The sequence below is a fragment of the Gymnoscopelus microlampas genome (assembly GCF_963454915.1).
Source record: "Gymnoscopelus microlampas genome assembly, chromosome: 22".
NCBI classification, from domain to species: Eukaryota; Metazoa; Chordata; class Actinopteri; order Myctophiformes; family Myctophidae; genus Gymnoscopelus; species Gymnoscopelus microlampas.
The window spans coordinates 8,260,173-8,281,876 of record NC_139959.1 but is presented as its reverse complement, the minus strand read 5'-3'; the positions used below and the strand labels follow the sequence as shown (position 1 = coordinate 8,281,876).

Here is a 21,704-nt window from a genome sequence, read left to right as displayed (position 1 = left end):
GACATGTGCACTTTGCTCTCTCTCTCTCTCTCTCTCTCTCTCTCTCTCTCTCTCTCTCTCTCTCTCTCTCTCTCTCTCTCTCTCTCTCAGTCACAGTCTGTCTGTCTGCCACTCTGTCACTGTCTGTCTGTCTGCCAGTCTGCCACTCTGTCACTGTCTGTCTGTCTGTCTGTCTGTCTGTCTGTCTGTCTGTCTGCCAGTCTGCCAGTCTGCCACTCTGTCACTCTGTCACTCTGTCACAGTCTGTCTGTCTGCCTGTCTGCCACTCTGTCACTGTCTGTCTGTCTGCCAGTCTGCCACTCTGTCACTGTCTGTCTGTCTGTCTGCCAGTCTGCCACTCTGTCACAGTCTGTCTGTCTGTCTGTCTGTCTGTCTGTCTGCCAGTCTGCCACTCTGTCACTGTCTGTCTGTCTGCCAGTCTGCCAGTCTGCCACAGTCTATCTGTCTGCCAGTCTGCCACTCTGTCACTGTCTGTCTGTCTGCCAGTCTGCCACTCTGCCACTCTGTCACAGTCTGTCTGTTTGTCTGTCTGCCACTCTGTCACAGTCTGCCAGTCTGTCACAGTCTGCCAGTCTGCCACTCTGTCACTGTCTGTCTGTCTGTCTGCCAGTCTGCCAGTCTGCCACAGTCTGTCTGTCTGCCAGTCTGCCAGTCTGCCAGTCTGCCACTCTGTCACAGTCTGCCAGTCTGCCACTCTGTCAAAGTCTGCCAGTCTGCCACTCTGTCAAAGTCTGCCAGTCTGCCACTCTTGTCACAGTCTGCCAGTCTGCCATTATTCTCGAAACCGCTAATTGCTGCTTGCAGCTATATTATCTATGATTGTATCTCTGCTATTTTTGAATAGCCAAATAAATCTTAAAATGACACAGATACGTGCCCGGTCTTAATGGATTAATGTTGTCAAACTCTCTGTGTGTGTCCACATCCATATCTTTCTCTCCCTTTTCCTAGAGCGACTCATCCAGAGTGTGGTGAACCAGTTGGACTTTGGAAGGCACAGCGTCGACGTGCAGGACCTGATGGGCAGGGACCATGAGGACCAGCTGGCGGAGGCCATCTCGGGGGCTCTGCGGGCGGCCGGCGAGGGGCGATCAGGAGCTGGGGCCCGGCCAGAGCCAGGGGCCTCCGAGGCCACGGGGGACGACGGGGAGGATAAGAGGGAGCCGCCGGCTTCTGTTGACCGAGAACAGGATCAACCGCCGTCCGAAGAGCAGGATGCCATGCTGGAGAACCTTCTGAGAGGACAAGTCCAAGGTACAGTCTATTTTGCAGTAGGGGAGACAGATTAAACGGACATGTCCGTACAGTTATGATTCGTTTTGGAAGACACATTGTGAAGGTGTTCTTGACACATAAACAAAAAAGAAAGAAATCCTATACAGATTTTTTACCTTGCATGTCTAGACTCATTTTTACAGCATGGCTCTGCAGGAAGCTAGCAGCTATACGTTTGGTTTGTGTGTGTGTATCCGTCTGTCTTTCTGTGTTTATCCAGAGATGGACTATAACGCCGAATTTCAAAGAAGTCAATTTTCACGTTTTTTTATTTCTTTAAATGGAAGTCAATGAGGCTAGTTATCGCTTACTCATATATTTTTTTAAGTCTCTGAGCAGTTCGAGGGGTTTAAGAGTGAATATTTGTAAACCACTCATATTGCCAGATATTCTGGGTCAAACATCAGTAGAACATCAGAACACCAAGGCCCCCAGACCAGATTTGCCCTCCAATTGTCAGGAGTGCATGGTGGTTTGGAGTTAAAGCTTATTTCTCCTATAGTCTGTCTATAGTAAGTTTAAGCTGGGAAAACATGCCCAGAGGGGGTGTGATGGTTTGCACCATGGTCCGCACACTGGTAATGCTGCAAAAGCACCGCTGTATTTTTAATACTGTCAACGTTTCGATCACTGAGTGATCTTTTTCATGGTTTGCACTATAACCTCTGTGCATAAACTGTCGTCCTGGGTTTCTAGATTGTGGCATACAGTAGCCGTTTGCTGCTCCGGTTTAGTTTCCCATAGTTTTGTTTGACCGGCAGTGGCTCGGCAGCAGATTTGAACTGGAAACACATTGATGGTACAGTATGACACCTTCTGGAAACCCAGGACTAGATAGATACTGCACCTTCATTTCAGTCGCCCAGAGGCAGTACAGCAGTGAAGAGTTACAGAGTTACCGGTACAGAGTAAGGAAAGTACTGTCTTATACAGCAATACAAAGGCAAGAAGAACAATAGGAAGCACCGTCAATACAGAACAACATTATACAATAGCATACAACCTATACAACTACCCTGCACTATGCAGAAAAACAACAACAACACAAGGTTACAGTGTCCTCACCGTGTCCCGCCCCAAAACAGATAAAGTGTCCATTACAATCAGTGCAATTGAATTGCAATGCCAATCAAATGCCAATCAAATGCCAATCAAATAAAGTGTCCATTTCAATCTGTGCAATGCGAAGGAAAAGTGACCTTGTTCACAGTGCAATCGGTACAATAGCCATACCCTAAAAGTGTCATTAGAGGTCGAAGTCCTTGATACATCTATTATTCCAAGTTATATTACAGTTGACCTGGCAGAGGTAAATCCTCATAGCTACTGGCACAAAGGACATAGCCTGGTAAACCCTCCCTCCGGAAATCTCATTTCCATTTGATTTCAGGAAGGAGTCTGGCCTGAACCGCCTTTCTGCAATAATCGCTGTGGGCTGGAGTTGGGCGGGAGTAATACCGTTGACTGACAACCCCTTCAACCAATGATCGTTTTTCCCCTTCAGCCAATCAGCAGTTCATTTTGACGAGCTCCAGACTATGTGACGCAACGGGACTTTTGGGACGGCCATGCCGAAAATAGGTTGCCTTATTGGGATACATGCGTGTCACTCCCCGCCCCTGCCGGTTCTCTAAATTTATATTTTTAAATAGGCTCTGTCATGATTAATTGACCACATATATGAAGTTAAACAACTAAATTCTATCCAAACGATATCTTAATAGTAAATTCCGTGCCTCAAAAAAGAAGTTTGAGACCGTTTTAAGAACAAAACTAAGAAGTGACGGCACTCGGACAACAACAATGGCTGCCGTTCGTCTTTTGTCGGCGGCTCTCAGGCTGCACTCGGCTTCATTCGGGCTCACTCGAACTCGCCACCTGATTGGCCAACTGTCGCTGTCAATCACAGAACGATGTGCGACGACGCTGATTGGCTCGTCGGTTCGGCGAGCAGAGCGATTATTGGAGAAAGGCGGTTCAAGCCAGACTCCTTCCTGAAATCAAATGGAAATGAGATTTCCGGAGGGAGGGTTTACCAGGCTACAAAGGACATGCCAAGTCTCCTCTCCTGCTCAGATGCCCCACTACATCTACGTGAACTACAGTTATGCACAGAGCCTGGTTCATCTTGGTCCGGGATCAAGTCCTGCCTTAGCCATTCCTCTGCTGCTTCGGTTGAGTTTCCAGCTATCCATCTCAGTAAAACTATCAAAGTCAGGGTCACTTATATTGGACACAAACTAATATAAGTGCGTTTCACATTCAAGGAATGTGGCTGCTTGCTTAGACTGCTAGTTCCAGTGGGTGCTAAGAATCCAAATATTATATATCGTTGCTGTCGGGCAGAAACCTCTTACTGTATCTCCATATTTGTACTTTTTGTGTTTTTTTTGTAAATGAACGCCCTACTTGATAGTAGCAGACCCACACGTTTGAGCTTGTGGATCTGCTACATATATATAATACGTAGAGAAACATACTAAGTGGATTATCGTAACAGTGTTTTCCCAAGTGTTGCAATGTAGTCGGCCATTACAATGCAGTAATTAGATGTCTTTGATAGAAATCTCTCCTTTTACGGGTGATTAGTTTCTGAGCCACAATCAAACTTTTTTTTTCTGTGTTAAAATACAGTTGGCAGCTTTCACAATTCTCCTCACATATATTATGTTTGTTCACAGGCCAGCAACTCGATGCCACAGACAAAGAGCCAGCTGACAAGGTGATTTAAAATTATTCTGCTCAACCAATAAATTGGTTTCTGAGGGATAAAGACTTCTCCAACCTTATTCACCTTCAGACGCAAAGTTTTAATACAATGTGATTCTTAAAGTTTTTGCTGGCTAACATTTATCATTTAATGACGTGGGGAATCGAATGTAATATGATAATTGCAATGAGCTTTTAATGCACTTTAAATAATTTCGGACCCTGATGTTTTGTTCTTTGAACTGTCAACAACTAAAATGAATCTGAATGGATCTTTTTGTAATCTTCACAGGCTGAAGTAATGATAGTCTTTAAATGAAATGAAACATTTCATATCATTTAGTAAGGCTGTAAAGCCAATGATTGCATCTGTTGGTAGATGAACAAACCAGCTGAATGGCATGGGACCTTAGGTCAATATTTAAATCTGTAGACTGAATAAACTCCATAAACTTTTCAGAGCTTGGTATTCGACCCGAAGAATGACAAAGTCTTTTCAGAGTAATGAATAGGCTCTTGTACAAGAAAAGAAAACTTTGGGGTAAAACATAATGATGAAGAAGAAAGAAACATTTCGAAAAGGCCTCAGCTGCTGGTAAAATATGTACATAATCTGTCCACTGTAGGACGCAGCCTTCCTCTCCAAGCTGCTGGACTATCTCGACTTGGAGCCGTTCGGTGGCCCCCCGGAAGCGGACGGTCCAGCAGAGGTCAACGGCGGTGGACCGGCGGGTTCGGGCGCCGCCGGCCAGAGAACGGTGGGACTGGAGAACGTCCGGAGTCGAACCATCCAGGGCCAGGCTTCTCCTCCTGTGGCTGACCCATGGGAGAAGAGGAAGGCGGCGGCCGCCGAGGCGGACTCGACCGTGAGACAAGGGGAGGTGATGGGGGAGGTGGAGGCGCCGGACGTGGCGGTGGAGTCCCGAGTGCAGAAGATGATCCAGGGGATGGCGGAGGGGAAAGGCAGGCTGGACGAGCCGCAGAAGAAGAACATGAAGGTCAAGCTGGTGCACATCGGAGTGAAGGAGTTCTCCAGCAGGGGGAAGGACAGACACTTTGGCTACATCATCACCAACTCTGAGTGAGTAGCGTTCAGATGTGAGCTATCTAAAACCAGCAGTTTCACTTCATGTTTTTATATATATATATATATTTTCACTTTAGGCTATAGAGCGTCGCAGTTCCCGCCCACTTCCTGGTGCCGGAAGTAAATACTCAATGCATTTTTCCCATTGACTTTTACAAAAATATTTATATAAATTAATTTAAGCCTAGAATCAAGCTATCCAGGATAGCGGTGAATCATGACCATAAAACGTTTGATTCTGTGAAAAAACTTTTTTGAAAACGACAAAACAAAGGGTATTTATTAAATATAGTATATCATATCATTAAATATAAAATAAAATAAAATCACAGAAAAAAAGGTTTTATGGTCATGATTCACCGCTATCCTGGATAGCTTGATTCTAGGCTTAAATTGATTGATATAAATATTTTTGGAAAAGTCAATGGGAACAATGCATCGAGTATTTACTTCCGGCACCAGGAAGTGGCGGAACTGCGATGCTCTATAGGACAGGGGTCTTCAACGTTTTCAGGCCAGGGACCCCCTAGCTGAGAGAGAGATGAAGCAGGGACCCCCTCTATATTGTATGAAATTTGTGTTTCAGATGAAACTTTTCTTGTTCTCTTGGTCTGCTCTTTTTTCCCTCTACACCTCTTTGCCAAAAATAGCAGATCTACAAGCTCACAACGCCTCGCAGCACGAGCTTGTAGATCGGCTATTTTTGGCTCAAGTTCTCCTCAGAAAAGGGATATTAGGGTTCAAGTGGTTAAGGTAAAAAAAAACAAAGAAATCGTAACACAAAGATTTGGTGGACCCCCTGTAGTAACTCTGAGGACCCCCTAGGGGTCCCAGAGGCCGGACCCCATGTTGAAGACCCCTGCTATAGGAAATATCACTACAGACCTTGGTCCCTCAACTTCATAGAATTGTCAAGCATGTTGATCTCAGAAATTATTTCTGCCAGATGTGTGAATGTTGTGACCCAGCCAGCACTGCAACGTTTTAGAGAATAGATGAGCAGGGGTGTTTATAAGCATAGGTGGTAGACAGCCTCCTAAAAATATTTTTTTAAACTTCTCTGTACCAATGAGAAGTTTATAGCCATCAAAGGCCAATTTAGAAAGATCAAAGACGAGGAAGAAAGGAGACAAAAGTAATAGATGTGTTTTCATGGGCACTTTTAAAGCATCTCTCTCTGGTTTTCCTAATTGCTTTGAAGAAAGATGGTAGAAGGATGACAAAAAGTACAGAGGGGGCCTTAGAGATAATAGTTTACAGGGTTACAAGTGCGCCTCCTATGCCATCATTCTCAGCTTTCCTACCATCTCATAAAAAACATTGTTGGATATTTTCAGACTTAAATATGTCTGAGGGGTCGCCGGACCCCCTGTTGAATACCCATGATATAAGGTTTTACCATACTCTTCACGATACATTGTTGGACGAGTCCACTATACTGTACAGCAATGGTTCTCAAACCTTAATATTCAAGGTCCCTCCTTAACTCTTTTATTTTATTTATTTTTTAATTTTTTTTATCCCACGATTTTGTAACCCTATTTTTACACCCAGACTGACCCAGTGCCAATTGTCTATGTCATCCTGGGCACTACCTTCCCTCTGCCAACCTAGGGAGGCCAGGGCCGAGCTCATGCCTCCTTCAATGCATGAGAGCCAACTGACCTTCTTATCACCTGACAGGGGAGAGTTTCCCTGGTTGGACGTAGCGCGTGGAAGGAACACGTTATTCCAACCAGTTCCCTTCCCCTCCATCAGACGCCCCGGCTGGCCAGGGGGAGGCAGTATAGTGACCAGGCTTACTGCATGTTTTTGTGAGGGTACATACCCTAGGAGACACGGGGAGAACATGCAAACTCCACACAGAAAGGCCCTTTCGCCAACCCCACCTAGGGTATGGGCACTGATGGCACGGATGAGAGAACACACCTCCAGCGCCCACAGCGTCCCCTGCGGGAATCGAACCCAGGACCTTCTAGCTGTGAGGCGACAGCACTACCAACTGTGCCACCGTGCCCCCCCGGTAACTCTGACAGTATACAAATGGACCCGTTAGGGTCCATTTGTATACTGTCAGAGTTCCAGACTTGTAAGGGTCAATTTAGACCCCCCTAAAGGAACCCCGAGAGTCCATAGAATCCACTTTGAGAACCACTGCTGTACAGTATATGCTACTATAGATGCGTGAAATCTCTGTCCATCTGTGTGTCTCTGTGTCCGTGTGTCTGTAGTTTATCCCGAGAACTGTCCGAACGACCGAATTCAAACTCGGACCGAATTCAAACTCGGACCGAATTCAAACTCGAGGACGTGACCTCCGTGCCCGGTGTCAAGTCGGTCGGGTAGGCAGTTGTCCAGAAGCGCCGATGCGATCGATACGCCTATATACTGGATATATACTGCATATAAGGAGATACAGTAGTCCAGAACCAACGAGCATGTCCATATATTGGACCGACTGACTATCGGTCCGACGGACCTTCCCTCTCGGTTTCTTGTGGTATAATAATTATCACTACCGTACTGTACACATACAGACACCACTACAGAATGGCGTAATGACTATATAGTGCACTGTATAGTGAGGGATGGATGTGGTGTGGTTCCTGCATACAGGAGACTAACCGTACTAGAAGAGGGTCTGTGTATCATGTGTGTCCGGAGATAATCTTGCAATCTTTTGGACTGATCGGCGCCAAATGTCTTGCACACATTGCCAGTAGGCCACAGAAGTACTTCCATTAATATTATTATTGTAAAAAAGATATATCACGTTTTATACCTTTTGAAATATTTAACTTAAAAGTCAATGGGACTCACCAGATTCAGTCACTAGAGTCATAGACAAAATGATAGATACAATATGGCATAGATTAGTGGTTCTCAACTTGTGGGTGACAGTGAAGTGCCAATTTAAGGACTTTTAAGACCTTTTTAATACCTAAAGAAAAAGACTATTACTGCATCAAAACTGATCAACAAATTATACTATAAAAAAACATTGGCCAAATTGTCAAATAATATAAGAAAGAGGAAAACATTTTGAAAATCTTCAAGCTTTGAGTTGTGAGGCGTTTGTTGTGAAATTTTGTTTGACTCGGTTCCATTTATTTGTGAAACCGAGTCAAACTAAATGTAATGCCTCAACTGCTACATTCCAAGTATCAGGGTGGGGGGTCCCCAGTTCAATTATGATTATTTTGGGGGGTCCCCAGTTCAAATATGATTATTTTGGGGGGTCACCAGTTCAAATATGATTATTTTGGGGGGTCACCAGTTCAAATATGATTATTTTGGGGGGTCGCCAGTTCAAATATGATTATTTTAGGGGGTCAAAAGGTTGAGAACCACTGTCATAGATGACTAACGTCATGCATGACTAACGTCCTAGGCTGGACACATGAAATCTGAGATCCAAATTGGAGCCACAATTAGATTGTTTGCTAATATGTTTTTGTTTGTTAACATTTAGCCCGCCGAATTAGTAATATACTGTAACTGATAGCTTGTTGTTCAACATACTCATCGTCAGCTGTTTTGTGTTTGTATGTGCTTCGAGGCAGACTCATTTTAAATACCTTAATGCAAATCCTATATCTGTTTCCGTTTTGGTAATTGAAACTGGCGTTTTAGAAACAAAATTTCTGCCTTTCTAAACCTCCCACACATGTCTTCTTTATGGAAAAGAATACAGCAGTGTGAAATCCTCAACACGCATCACGCCCGATTACAATAGCTGCCATGATAACTCCCTCAGTGTGTGGGTATTACAGCTATAATGATGATAGTGTGTCATGAAGGGCAGTCTCTCTCCTCCCCCACTCTCTGTGTGTGTGTGTGTGTGTGTGTCTGTCTCTCTCTCTCTCTCTCTCTCTCTCTCTCTCTCTCTCTCTCTCTCTCTCTCTCTCTCTCTCTCTCTCTCTCTCTCTTTCTCTCCTCTCTCCCCCCTCTCTCTCTCTCTCTCTTGCCACTCTCTTCACGGGGCTCAGCGGAGAAGATAAGTTCCTATCGACTGTGTTTTCGCCTGTGGCCCTGTCTTAAATCCCTTTATGGCGTTATCAAGTCCGGTGTCAGTGGGTTGTCCTTCACCTGTTCAACAGCCACTCGCTCTGACACGGGCCCGATGGAGCCCGGTGTCTTTGACACCTTATAGCGCCACACACACATTTCGCGCCGTCGTCGCATGAACATTTGACGCGCACGCACACGCAGGGGAGATTAACACACACAACATTGCGACAGGCAAGTGTCTGAGTGTGTGCGTGTGTGTGTGTGTGTGTGTGTGTGTCGAGGGAGAATAAGGAAGAGAAGAGAGGTCACCTTCCAGTCCCTATAGCTTCATCCTCTGGCTCATCTTCCTCCCCAAGTCCGCCCGTCCCCCCGTCCCCAGCTAAGTGAGACCTGCGGCGGCGGGGCCTGTGGGTTTGTGTGTGTCTGCGCGTTTTTGCCGCAGACCTCATGATTGCACGCTTGTTATCCCCGACTCCTTCGCACCCCTGCAGTGAGGCTACACTAACCAGCTTATCTGACAGCTCCTGACATTGTGGTGCCTGGTGGTGGTGGTGGTGGTGGGGCTGGTGGGTGGGGGGATTGGGGGGGGGGTAGAAGGGGTTTGGGGAATAGGGAGGAGGTGGGGGGGTTACAGACAGGAGGAGCGGAGGGTATGGAAGAGAGAGAGAGAGAGAGAGAGAGAGAGAGAGAGAGAGAGAGAGAAAGCGAAAGCCAAGGGGAAAAGTGCTAGCATCAACAACCAAGTCACTCCTGGAGCTCTCCAGTTGCTAGAATTGCGTTCGAGGGAGGCGAACGTGTCTGGAATCGCTTTGGCGAATCATTAACTTTCAAAAGCTCTCCAAAAAGAAAAAAAAAAAAGGAAAGGGGGAAAAAACAGATACCCTCCCCAGTCCCCCCTTCAAAAGCAGTGCAAAATCATCCACGCACACATGCACACGCATGCACGCACGCACGCACGCACACACACACAAACACACACAGAATGTGAAGTGTTCGGTAAAAAGCTGCAGTAATGTGGTTTTGTGAAATAGGCAGGCTCGCCAAAGATGATATCTCTCTGTCGTACTCGTTCTTTAACCACATGAACCCTGGTGTGCCTGTTCTCTGCATGTCACAGCAGGTGAATGTTCAGCGAAAATAGCTGATCTATACACTCACAATGCGACGCATTGTGAGCTTGTAGATCATCAGCTATTTTCAGCGAAGAGATTCAGTATAGGGGGAAAAAATCAGAGGGACCGAGTATAGACCCCTGGGGGACACCCCAAGAAATGTGTATAGGGTTTAAGTGGTTAAACCCTATTTGTTGACCGGAGTCTCCCATGGGTCTGTACTAGGCTCCCTCCTGTTCTTACTTCTACACAAAAAAAAGACCATTGCTGCATCAAAAGTAGTCAACAAACTATACTATAAAAAAACAGTCAAATGATATAAGACAGAAGCAAAAAAATAAATAAATGCCGATCTACAAGCTCAAGCTTGTAGTTCTGCTATTTTCACAATATTTAGCTGTGGAACCGAAAATGTAATGCCACAACTCCTACTTTCCAAGTGCTTATCAGGGTGTAGGGGGTCCCCAGTTCAAATTGATTATTTTGGGGGGTCACAGCCTGAAAAGGTTGAGAACTACTGCCTTAAAGCCACATCCCTGTGAGGGTTTTTTTTCCGGAGAGGACAGTGAGAGATGAGGTAATGGAGGGTAGAAACAGAGAGGAGGAAGGACACGCAACACATAGAGGTCTCCAGCCGGGAATCGAACCCGGGGTACATTCCGCTCATGTGGCCGATACACTGTCCGGCCCACTGGTGTACCGTGTGGATATTGCAGGTGGGCCACCAAATAATTGCCAAAACACAAAGATTTTAATGACAATATACCAATATAGGAACAAATATGTAATAATAATTAAAAAAAAGAATGGTATTTTTTCTTTAAAACCTTGAAAAGTGAGTATACGTCGCGATACCGATAAACAATAACTTAAAGTATACTATGTTAGTTCCATTGATCCAAGACCGAACACACAATCGATTGATTGACCATTAAAATAAACATGCTCTGAAGATGCACGCGGCCCGCCCATCTGACCACTTATACACACCACGTGTTAACACATTGCCTGCCAAGAACGCATATACAGTATGCATATATACAGTACTGTATGTGACTTGAGTGCCCCCCCCCCCCCCCCCCCCCCCCGCCTCCTTCCACAGTTTACATGCGGCACTTAAACAGAATGACCCTCTTACAGGGAAGAACGTATGGCTGTCTCGCTGCCAGTGGTTATGAAATGGCACATCACTCTGCTCATCTTGTGGACGTTTACATAGGAACCGTACTTTTTCTCTGTATGCAGCCTGTCTGAGTCACTCTGCAGTCACAGTGATTCCAGGTTAAGCTGTTAGCACTGAAACAGCTCTGTGCATGCGTGTGTGTGTGTGTGTGTGTGTGTGTGTGTGTGTGTGTGTGTGTGTGTGTGTGTGTGTGTGTGTGTGTGTGTGTGTGTGTGTGTGTGTGTCTGTGCTCGCGCACGCGTGCGTGTGTGTGGCCATCTCATTTCCTCTATCCCGTGCACTGGCCTGCAGATTGCCTTTGTTTGGTCTATTTCCTTGGCGATCTACTCTCCGAGCGCGACAGCAGCCTCGGACTGAGCCGAGATGAGGCATGGCTTTATCAGAGCGCCATTACACTTCACCTCCGTTCCATTTGCACCTTATTATTTTCATCTCACTGTGTTAGGACTAGGAGCGTGCGCGAGCGGGCGTGCGCGCTCGCGCATCAGTGTAAACTAGTTTTTCGGGCGCAGGTGTGTATGTGTATTATGTCCGTGCGGGTTGCATATATGTGCGTGCGTGCGTTCGGTGTGTTTTATACGTGAGAAAAAGTGGGTGTAGATGAAGAAAAAAGAGAGATGAGAGAGAAAGAGAGACACGTCGTCCATATGATGCAGCCATTACACCCCATGCCGGTTCCATTTGCACCTTATTGTTTGTTTCATTGCTGGAAAAAAGCAGGTGATTTACCAAGCCTGAACAGGCAGCTGATCCCCATTCCCTTGGCGCCAGGCTTTGCGCACGCACGTGCTTGTGTGTGACTCTCTCTGTGTGTGTGTGTGTGTGTGTGTGTGTGTGTGTGTGTGTGTGTGTGTGTGTGTGTGTGTGTGTGTGTGTGTGTGTGTAATACTTGTATTACTATACTTGCAAGGGCAAAATGTCCCCACTAGTATAGTAGGAGGACTAGAGAAATGGACATTGTGAGGAGGACAATTTTCCTGGTCCTTACAAGGGAAATGGTTGTTTTATGGTAAAGATTTGGGGAGTGATAGGCTTACAATTAGGAAAAGATTCAGGTTGGGGTTAGTGTTAGGATTAGACAGTTTGGGTTAGACGTTGTAGGTTTTAGGGGTTGGGGTTAGTGTTAGGATTAGACATTTAGAATAGACGTTGTAGGTTTTAGGGGTTGGGGTTAGTTTTAGGATTAGACATTTAGAATAGACGTTGTAGGTTTTAGGGGTTGGGGTTAGACAGGGTCCTATCTTGAGCGGCGCCTTATCCCTTATGCCTAATCGTATTGGGAGTTTTTTGGGGTATTTTGAAAAACATTTTAAAATAGCCCATGTACAAGCTCATAAGCACATGTAGATGTTGATATTTTCACTATTTTTTATATATAAAAAAATAAAAAATAAAAAGCCTAATAAGATTAGGCATAAGGGATATGGCGCCGGGCAAGACGTTATAGGTTTAGGAGTTTAGGTTTGGAGTTATGCCTGATTTATACTTAGTTGCATGCCGGTGTCGCACACCAGAAAATAGCCGATCTACAAGCTCACAGCGCAACGCCTTGTGATCTTGTAGATCGGCTATTTTCAATGCCGTCCTGAACTTTTTATGTCCTCACAAGTATAGCAATACAAACCCGCGTGCGCGTGTGTGTGCGCGCATGCGCACGCTTCTGTAACTGATTGGGCGCACACATGTGCACGTGCCTGCACATACATTCATTCATTCAGCCATCCGTGTATTTCTTTTTCTCGTGTGCAAGTGACATATTTGTGAGTCTGAACCGAGTTTGTCTGCCCTTACTGAAAATGTATAGCGTGTTTGTTTTTGTGTTTTTAACGGCTGAATTGCTGTGTGTATCCGGCATGGCTGTGTGAAGCTCCGTAAAGTGACACCTGGCTCCCTGTGTGTTTACCCCCCCCCCCCCCCCCCCCCCCCTCCCACAGCAACCTCCCCAATGACCAGGGCTTGGAGCTGATGGAGCGGGTAGCACAGAGACTCCACCTCCACACCACGGATCTCACCCAGCTCTCGTACGTATGGAAATGATAACACTCAAAACCCTGGCATCCATGGCAACATGTACTCTTATGTGCTACTCACTTGAACAAACACGTGTGCACACACACACACACACACACACACACACACACACACACACACACACACACACACACACACACACACACACACAGCCTCCCAAATAACTTACAAAAACAAACGATTTACAAATGACAGATGCTAAACTATGTTTTAGCGTTTTAATCCTTCCAAGGTGCAGCCCCAAAAAACAGACCAGCTCAAAAAAAAAAAAAAAGATCCACTAATGTATTTTGTTTTGTGTTATTATTATTAAGCTTTATTTTTTACCTCTTTGTGCCTCTGTGTGCGTGTGCGTGCTCGTGCATGCTCATGCGTGCGTGCGTGCATGTGTGAGTGGGGGACGAAGGTTTGTCCAGACACTGTAAGAGCTGTTCTGTGTGTGAAACTGCTGCGCCGTTCCGCCTGGTGATCGTAGGCGTTTGTTGTTATTCTGACCTGTTCTGTGCATCTGACTTCTTCCAGGGAGAGAACGCAGGCCTAATTACCTCCAGACACACACTGATGTCTCCATTGTATTCAAAACACAGCCTTGTCGCTGTTGTTGGCCCCTCCGCACCTCGTCAGGAAGACAGCGGTCGTGCCGTTAAAACGACTGGCAGTTACAGACGAGAGAGAGAGAGAGATATATAGAGAGAGATAGACAGAGAAAGAATAAAACAAGGCTAGATATTACAGTTGATAAGACACAGCATGAGGCGGCTACAGGGCTGGACTGGGACAAATTCGGCCCTGACTTTTTGGCCTAGACCAGCCCACCACAACCAGCACGCAGATACTCCGTCGAGGCACATACAAACACACGTGCCCTGACTACCGCCACTTTTACTGAAAAACATCCCTCCATGTTCTGGAGACTTGAGTAAAATAAATTATAACTACACAATCCACACACAACTACACAACCTATAAATATGATTGTTAGCCTACAGTACTCACAAACAAGGAGGATGTGTTGCTCTTATAAGGAGGATGCTGGCTAAAGCACATCATGGCACTGGCAGCAAGATAGCTTACTCTAGGGAGATCATCTCCACTGTAATGGACCTATTACAAACCTGGACATGAGCAGTAGAGGACTATTATGAATGAAGTACTGTATGAACATGATTACATGCAAAAATGAGTCTGCATGCAATCAGAACTTTAGCTGGTTTGCTAAAGTATAGAAAACAAGGGTAGGTAATAATGGTGACTGTTCATAAGTCCGACATACCACTATTCCGACTACGTGGCTTCCGCGTGCGGTTAGGGTTAGGGTTAGGGATAGGGTTAGTAATGTTGGAAGAATGACATGTAACTGGTAATGATGATCTGACAATTGATCTGTTATAGTCCAATTATCCAGTCATTTTGGGGCATATACAAGAATTTGAAGGATAAGTTAAGTCTGATAATGATGTGCCATGCATGTTCGCATCATGTATACTTGACATTACTTAAGACCATTTTTCAAATATATATATATTTTTTAACGTTTTGGACAAAATAGCCAATTGTACATTGAGGTGCCCAGATGTCCCTAGTGCCCACCTATCCTGTATCATTAGCTATTTTGACATAGTTACTTGCAACACACCACACACCATGGAGAGTTTGCTGTTTAACATTCTTCAGATAGCTAGCAACTAGCCTTGATACAAGACTGTCATATATTATCCATGATTAATGTTACTATTTGAAGATCTGGATCCGGATCCGCGGATCCAGTCCAGGTTTTCTACTTATTAAAAATGGCAAAATCAACAGGAAGTTGACATTTTTATTAAAAAAAAAACAGTACTGGGTTTGGTGATGTTCTAAATTGTCCGAATCAACTGTTTGCGTTCGTTTATGTGCTAAAAGAGTGACTTTGAGAGCTGTTTTACCGTACAATGTAAGTCAATGAGGAGCATATTTTGAATTATCAATTTCTAATCAATGGAGCAATTATTTTTTATTTCTTGCCCACCTTTGGAGTTACATCACGGCAAGGTAACTACACAACCCAAACCTCTACCAAAGTGGTCTTGCCCTTTAAGATGAGAGACAAACCAGTGGGCCAATTACACGATTTCTCTCCACTTAGTGGCCGCCCAGCCCGAAATTTATAATGATTCTAAAACATTTTGGTGTTTGGTGGACCACCGGCCCATTAATCGTCGGCCAGATGCCCAGTCCAGCCCTGAGCGGCTAATATTAATGAGCACGTGAACTGTCCTTGAACCTGGCTGAGTTGCGCCACTCGGTGGCTTGTGTTGTACATTTCTATTTTCGGGTGTGGGGGGGGGGGGGGCGTCAAAGACCAATGTTGCAGGCAGTGGAGATGTGTTCCCTTAAGATCTGACAAGGCCTTCTTGACGCTGCTTGCAGGAGAGGTGAAGTCGGGGTGGTTGGGAAGGAAACGCTCACAGCATACCATATGAACACCAAAAGCCCATATGTACTGCAGTCTGCCTTTGCAGCCGTCGTATTGCAGGCAGACAGCTTTGTGTCTGAGATGATGCTGCTGGCTGAGGTGTTCGCCGTTGAGTCGAGATAACATGAATGAATCCCATTTTTAACCCATTCAATCCGGGGAAACGCATCTGTGCCACTTTGGATTTCTTTGGCTATTAAAAATAGCAGATAAGCTCACAGCATACCATATGAACACCAAAAGCCCATAGCTTGAAGATCTGCTATTTTTTTAATCAAAAACATTTTGAAAATGTGTGCAAAGCTTTGAATATATATATATACATTTGTAGCTGAAATATTTGCTTTTGTTGGGGTGGGGGGGGGTCCCTGGAACAAAATATTTTGAGATGGGAGAGTCACAAATACATATCATTTTGGGTGGTCCTTGACATGATAAAAGTTTGAGAACCACTGATATCATAGCAACATACGTTTTTTCCAACAAAAAAAAAAAAGTTAGAATTTAGAAGACATTTGTAGAATCCCCATGCAGAGGCAAACATTTGAGTTAAAAATATTAGTTTTAAAAACATATATAAGATTTGCACACATATTCATAAAAAAAGAAAGAAAAAGCAGATTTACAAGCTTGTAGCACGGCACTCGGTGCCACGCTTTGACCTTGTAGATCTGCTATTTTTGAATAGCCAAAGGCATCTAAAATGACACCGATGCGTTCCCGGATTGAATGGATTAAGCACTTAAACCCTATATACTGTACTTTTTTTGTCTGGGTTCCCACAGGGCTCTGTACTTGGTCCCCTCCTTTTTGTTTGCCCTCTACACCAGTGATTCTCAACGTGTGGGCCGGGGTCCACTGGTGGGCCGCAAGGGTATTGTAGTAGCAAAAACTGCAGATTTACAAGCTCATAATGCATCGCATCGCGACCTGTTGTGAGCTAACTGAGCTTGTAGATTGGCTATTTTCGCTACTTTTTGCGTCACACTGTGATGCGACAAGGTTTAAAATATTACATTTATGAAAAAAAAACATATGAAGATGAAATAAGGAGGTTTTTGCCCAGCCGCGGCGATAATATTCAAGCTGTGAATTCGCGATGAACGTGAACACCAGGATGCGTGTCAATCAACATCAACGTTTGATCGAATTAACTTAAGCATCACACACCTGTCAATTTTCATCAAACCACACGGATGGCAGTTCTTCTAGACACTAATGAATGGGGCCAATATGACATGATAGCGCTACAATAACCCCGGGAGATACTTGACAATAACATGTTAGTGCTGTGATGCTACTATAGTGTGTGAAGCTCTCATTGCTGTTGCTCCCACTGTAATACCTCAAAAACACGACTTCTGGAAGTGCGTCCTTGCTCTCCATCACACCCACTGACACATTTATTCCATTTGGAAGAAAAGGCAAGGAGATGTATCCTTTTGTCGGAGATAACATTTTCTTTTTTTCAATCCTCAATCTCGATCCTTTTCATCATCAGCGATGAAAAGCATTTTTTTGTGTGGAAAGAGCAGAGATGACGAACACCCCTGGCACCCCGCGCTGCATTGTGTGTGTGTTTGTGTGTGTGTGTGTTTGTGTGTGTGTGTGTGTGTGTGTGTGTGTGTGTGTGTGTGTGTGTGTGTGTGTGTGTGTGTGTGTGTGTGTGTGTGTGTGTGTGTGTGTGTGTGTGTGTGTGTGTGTGTGTGTGTGTGTGTGTGTGTGTGTGTGTGTGTGTGTGTGTGTGTGTGTGGCAGGTGAGCGTCTGAAAGCAGCCTCTGCTGCTGCTGGGTCAGGACGCCTTGTGCTCATCATCAGCCCCTGACGAGAAAGGGTGGTTATGTCGAGGGAGAAGGGTGTCAGCAGGGTGACAGCCGAAGAACATCTCAGACAGAACATCTCTTGAGATGGAAAGAGACTGAAGCTTTTAGTCAGTTTTAAGGCCAGAATGTTTTGTGTTTCATGTTGCTGTGTTTAGCGAACGCGGTACATTTTGAACGGCGGTGGAAGACCGTACTCCGATTTTCTTTAGTAATAGTAGCAGCAACGCATTGTAGAGATACTCTTAACAAGTAAAAAGGCCTGTATTCATCATTTTACTTGGGTAAAGGTCCAAACGTATTGGCATCAACATACTTGCAGTAGCAAATTAAAATATTTTTTTGGAAACATTTAATGTTTCCCAAAATAATTGTTTGTGGTTAATGTATATGTTTTGTAATATAAGAATTTAAGAACAAACTAGTAGTATATAAACTTTTCAAATAATTGTAGTGGAGTAAAAAGTACAATATTTGCCTCAGAGATGTATAGTACAAGTAGTACTGTCGGGCAGAAACCTCATATCTCCATATTATTATTATTTTTGTTATCATAAATGAATGCCCTACTTCATACAAGAATGTCACGTAAAAGTAGTGAAAATAGCAGATCTACAAGCTCACAATGCGATGTGTTTTTAAACGTTTAAAAATAAAGAATAAGAAGGGAACGGTGTTGGACATACTATAAGGTTACCAATGAGATATTCTATGCTTTTGTAGATGACGTAAGTGTTGTACCGGTCAGAGGCACTAGGGGGAGTGGGCTGCACACTCACAAGTACCCCCCCCACACACACACACACACACACACACACACACACACACACACACACACACACACACACACACACACACACACACACACACACACACACACACACACACACACACACACACACACACACACACACACACACACACTCCAAAAGACTGCCTACCACCTACAGCACCCCTCACCTGGGTTCTACGTTTGCTCTGGCAAATGTCAATATTTCCACAATCTATCCCCCTGACTCACCCATTCTCTCCTTGCCAGAGATGTTCTGCAGCAGATTTTGATGCATCTCAAATTATTTATTTTTTCTTCTCAAAACCAGACAAACACAGTCTAAATAATGTTTCCATCCCCCACCGCAGGGGGATGGAGCTAAGGCAGATAAGGTATCAGCTGAACCTCACACATCATCTCCTGTGTTATCAGATGTGTAAACTTGGACTTCATATTAGCTTTCGCTGGTGAGGCAGTGTGTGTGTGTGTGTGTGTGTGTGTGTGTGTGTGTGTGTGTGTGTGTGTGTGTGTGTGTGTGTGTGTGTGTGTGTGTGTGTGTGTGTGTGTGTGTGTGTGTGTGTGTGCGTGCGTGCGTGCGTGCGTGCGTGCGTGCGTGCGTGCGTGCGTGCGTGCGTGCGTGCGCGTGCGTGTGCGTGCGTGTGTGTTGTATAACTACACTTGTGAGGACCAAACGTCCCCAAAAGTATAGTAGAATTTGAGAGAATAGACGTTTTGAGGACCATTTTCCTGGTTTTCAGAGATAAGTTTACAATTAGAAAAAGATTCAGGTTGTGATTAGGATTAGACATTTAGAGGTTAGGTTTAGGAGTTAGCCGGATTAGAATTACCCCCGGTTCACACTTATAGTTGCGTGGTATAGTTGGTGACGTGCACCGAAAAAAATGCTGATTGTAGATCTGCAATTTGTTCAGCTTTAGTCTTACGGATAAAATGGCCAAACATTGGCCATAAAAATCACTGTCCAAAAATGTTGATGTCCTCACAAGTATAGTAACACAAACGTGTGAGGGTGCGTGCGTGCGCGTGAGAGATAGCATGGATTGGTAGGGGGCATAATGTATCTGCTTAGAGTGTGAGAGTGCATGTCTGTGTGTGTGTGTGTGTGTGTGTGTGTGTGTGTGTGTGTGTGTGAGAAAAAATATGGACAATGTTACGCCATTGGTTTCTCATTCACCTTAACACATTGGGTGCCAAAACCGTATATACGGTTTTGGGAATACAACCATGAAGTGCCAAAACCGTATATATACGTTTTTTTTTTGGGAAAAAAACTTTTTTTTTTTTTTTTCAATTTTTTTTTTTTTCCTTCACAGCACCAGGAGATATCATTTTCCGAAGATTTAGACTCCAATCCACTTCCTGGTTAACTTATGACTTCAAAAGCCTGTATCTCGGCTCCTCAAAAATGGTTAAAAATCCTGGCACTCAGTGTACTCTCAGTACACTCAGTGTTTTAAAAAATCACACCCTGTGTGAAGGAAGCGGTGCCTTTGGGGCGGGGCGTAACTCATTTCAGTTCGTCCCTATTGGTGGTCTGAGTCCACTCACCAAATTTGTACTTGGTAGCATGCTGCAAACTGGAATAATGGCTGTTTAAAGCCCAGCCAATGGGCAGACAGAGGGGGCGGGGCTTAAGTAATTACAGTTCGTCCCTATTGGTGGTTTTACTCCATGTACAAAATTTGTACTCCGTAGCATGCTGCGAACGTGAGTTATGGCTGTGTAAAGGCCAGCCGATGGGAAGACAGAGGGGGCGGGGCTTCAGCAATTAATGCTCGCCCCTATTGGTGGTCTAAGTCCACATACCAAATGTGGACTTGGTGGCATGCTGCAAACTGGAGTTATAGCTGTTTAAAATCCCGTGCTCATCCCGTGCTCATACGGGCGGACGGACATAACATACGCTGGGGGTCCCTGGACCCCTCTTTGATAACCAGTGGCACGTGTGGCCAATGAGAGGAGAGATGGCATAGGCAATCTCCAAGTCCGTGTGTGTGTGTGTGTGTGTGTGTGTGTGCATGTGTTTGTATGTGTTGCTTCTTTGCCGTGGTCATCCCGTGCTCATACGCCGTGCTCATACGGACGTCAAGTGTGTGTGTGTGTGTGTGTGTGTGTGTGTGTGTGTTCGTGTGTACGCATGTGTGCAGTATTGGCTTGTGTGTGTGTGTGTGTGTGTGTGTGTGTGTGTGTGTGTGTTGAAGTGGCGCATGTGTTGCTACCTTGCCGTGTTCAAACATACGGACGGACATAACATACGGACATAACATATGGACGGACGGACGCTCATACGGACAGAGTCAAATGTAGAGCGGTTGGCACCGCTAAAAAACCTGGCACCCCATGTGTTAAATGAAGCATTTTTTTTCTATTCTATATCTTTCTATATTTAGTCCGAAATGCAACCGGAAATAAATGCTATTGACTGCAAACGCAGCGAGGGCGGGTCTTCACTCGGTAGAACCAGTAGAAACCCTAGAAACATACCCTACTGTATGATTCATTTAAAGATTAATGGGACCATAATTTACTAAACGCATATTATGATGATTGTAAAAAGACTTTAAACTAGCGATTAAAAACATAAAGTGTTTATGAAAAGGTTTACTAAGGTAATAAACTCAAGTATAAGGTTCGCCCAAAACCTCATTGACTTCTATTGATATTATAATGTATTGAAAAACGGTAGACGGTGAAGCAGGCTGAACGTGAACCTCAATTCCAGCGAAGGGGGTTCGCCCCTGGCTCTATACCAGCGGTTATCAGCCACTGGAGTAGCGTGGTGGTGTTCACCTGCAAAAACACACTGCCCTCCAGCAATGTGTTAATGTTTTCACTGTTTGTTTTGATAGACGGGGGACATTTTTTGGGCAAACAAAACAAACGGTAGAAACACCAGAATACAGTGAGAGGACAATGTGTTTCTGCAGGTAAACACCTCCACACCACTCCAGTGGCTGATAGCTGCGCTGGTGTACATTAGATGTTTTAAACATTAGGAAGCAAGCCCACATAAACAACTACACTTTATAGAAACAAGCCCAAACATGATATGTAGTAGTGGTTTTGGCACAAAATAGTTTCAGATGGTGGTCCATGGACAAAATGCATATTCATTTAGTTTCAAATGTTTGAAAACCACTGGTTTAAACATAAGGAAGCAAGCCCAGATAAACGACACTTTAGAGACGAGCCCAAAAAAGCCTGCAACTACCAATATTTGCAAGCGAC

The 21,704-nt window shown here is 44.7% G+C and overlaps 1 protein-coding gene across 1 annotated transcript in view; it reads left to right on the top strand.

Annotated features, from left to right (window-relative positions):
* Positions 1-21,704, top strand: part of ptprn2 (protein tyrosine phosphatase receptor type N2) — a gene marked incomplete at its 5' end in the record, with an annotated part of 226,898 nt that overhangs the window by 74,197 nt on the left and 130,997 nt on the right. The window contains 4 exons of the mRNA XM_084048743.1: positions 952-1,254; positions 3,957-3,997; positions 4,611-5,065; positions 13,312-13,398. Coding sequence (XP_083904869.1) covers positions 952-1,254; positions 3,957-3,997; positions 4,611-5,065; positions 13,312-13,398 — 886 coding nt within the window. The remainder of the gene's footprint in view (positions 1-951; positions 1,255-3,956; positions 3,998-4,610; positions 5,066-13,311; positions 13,399-21,704) is intronic.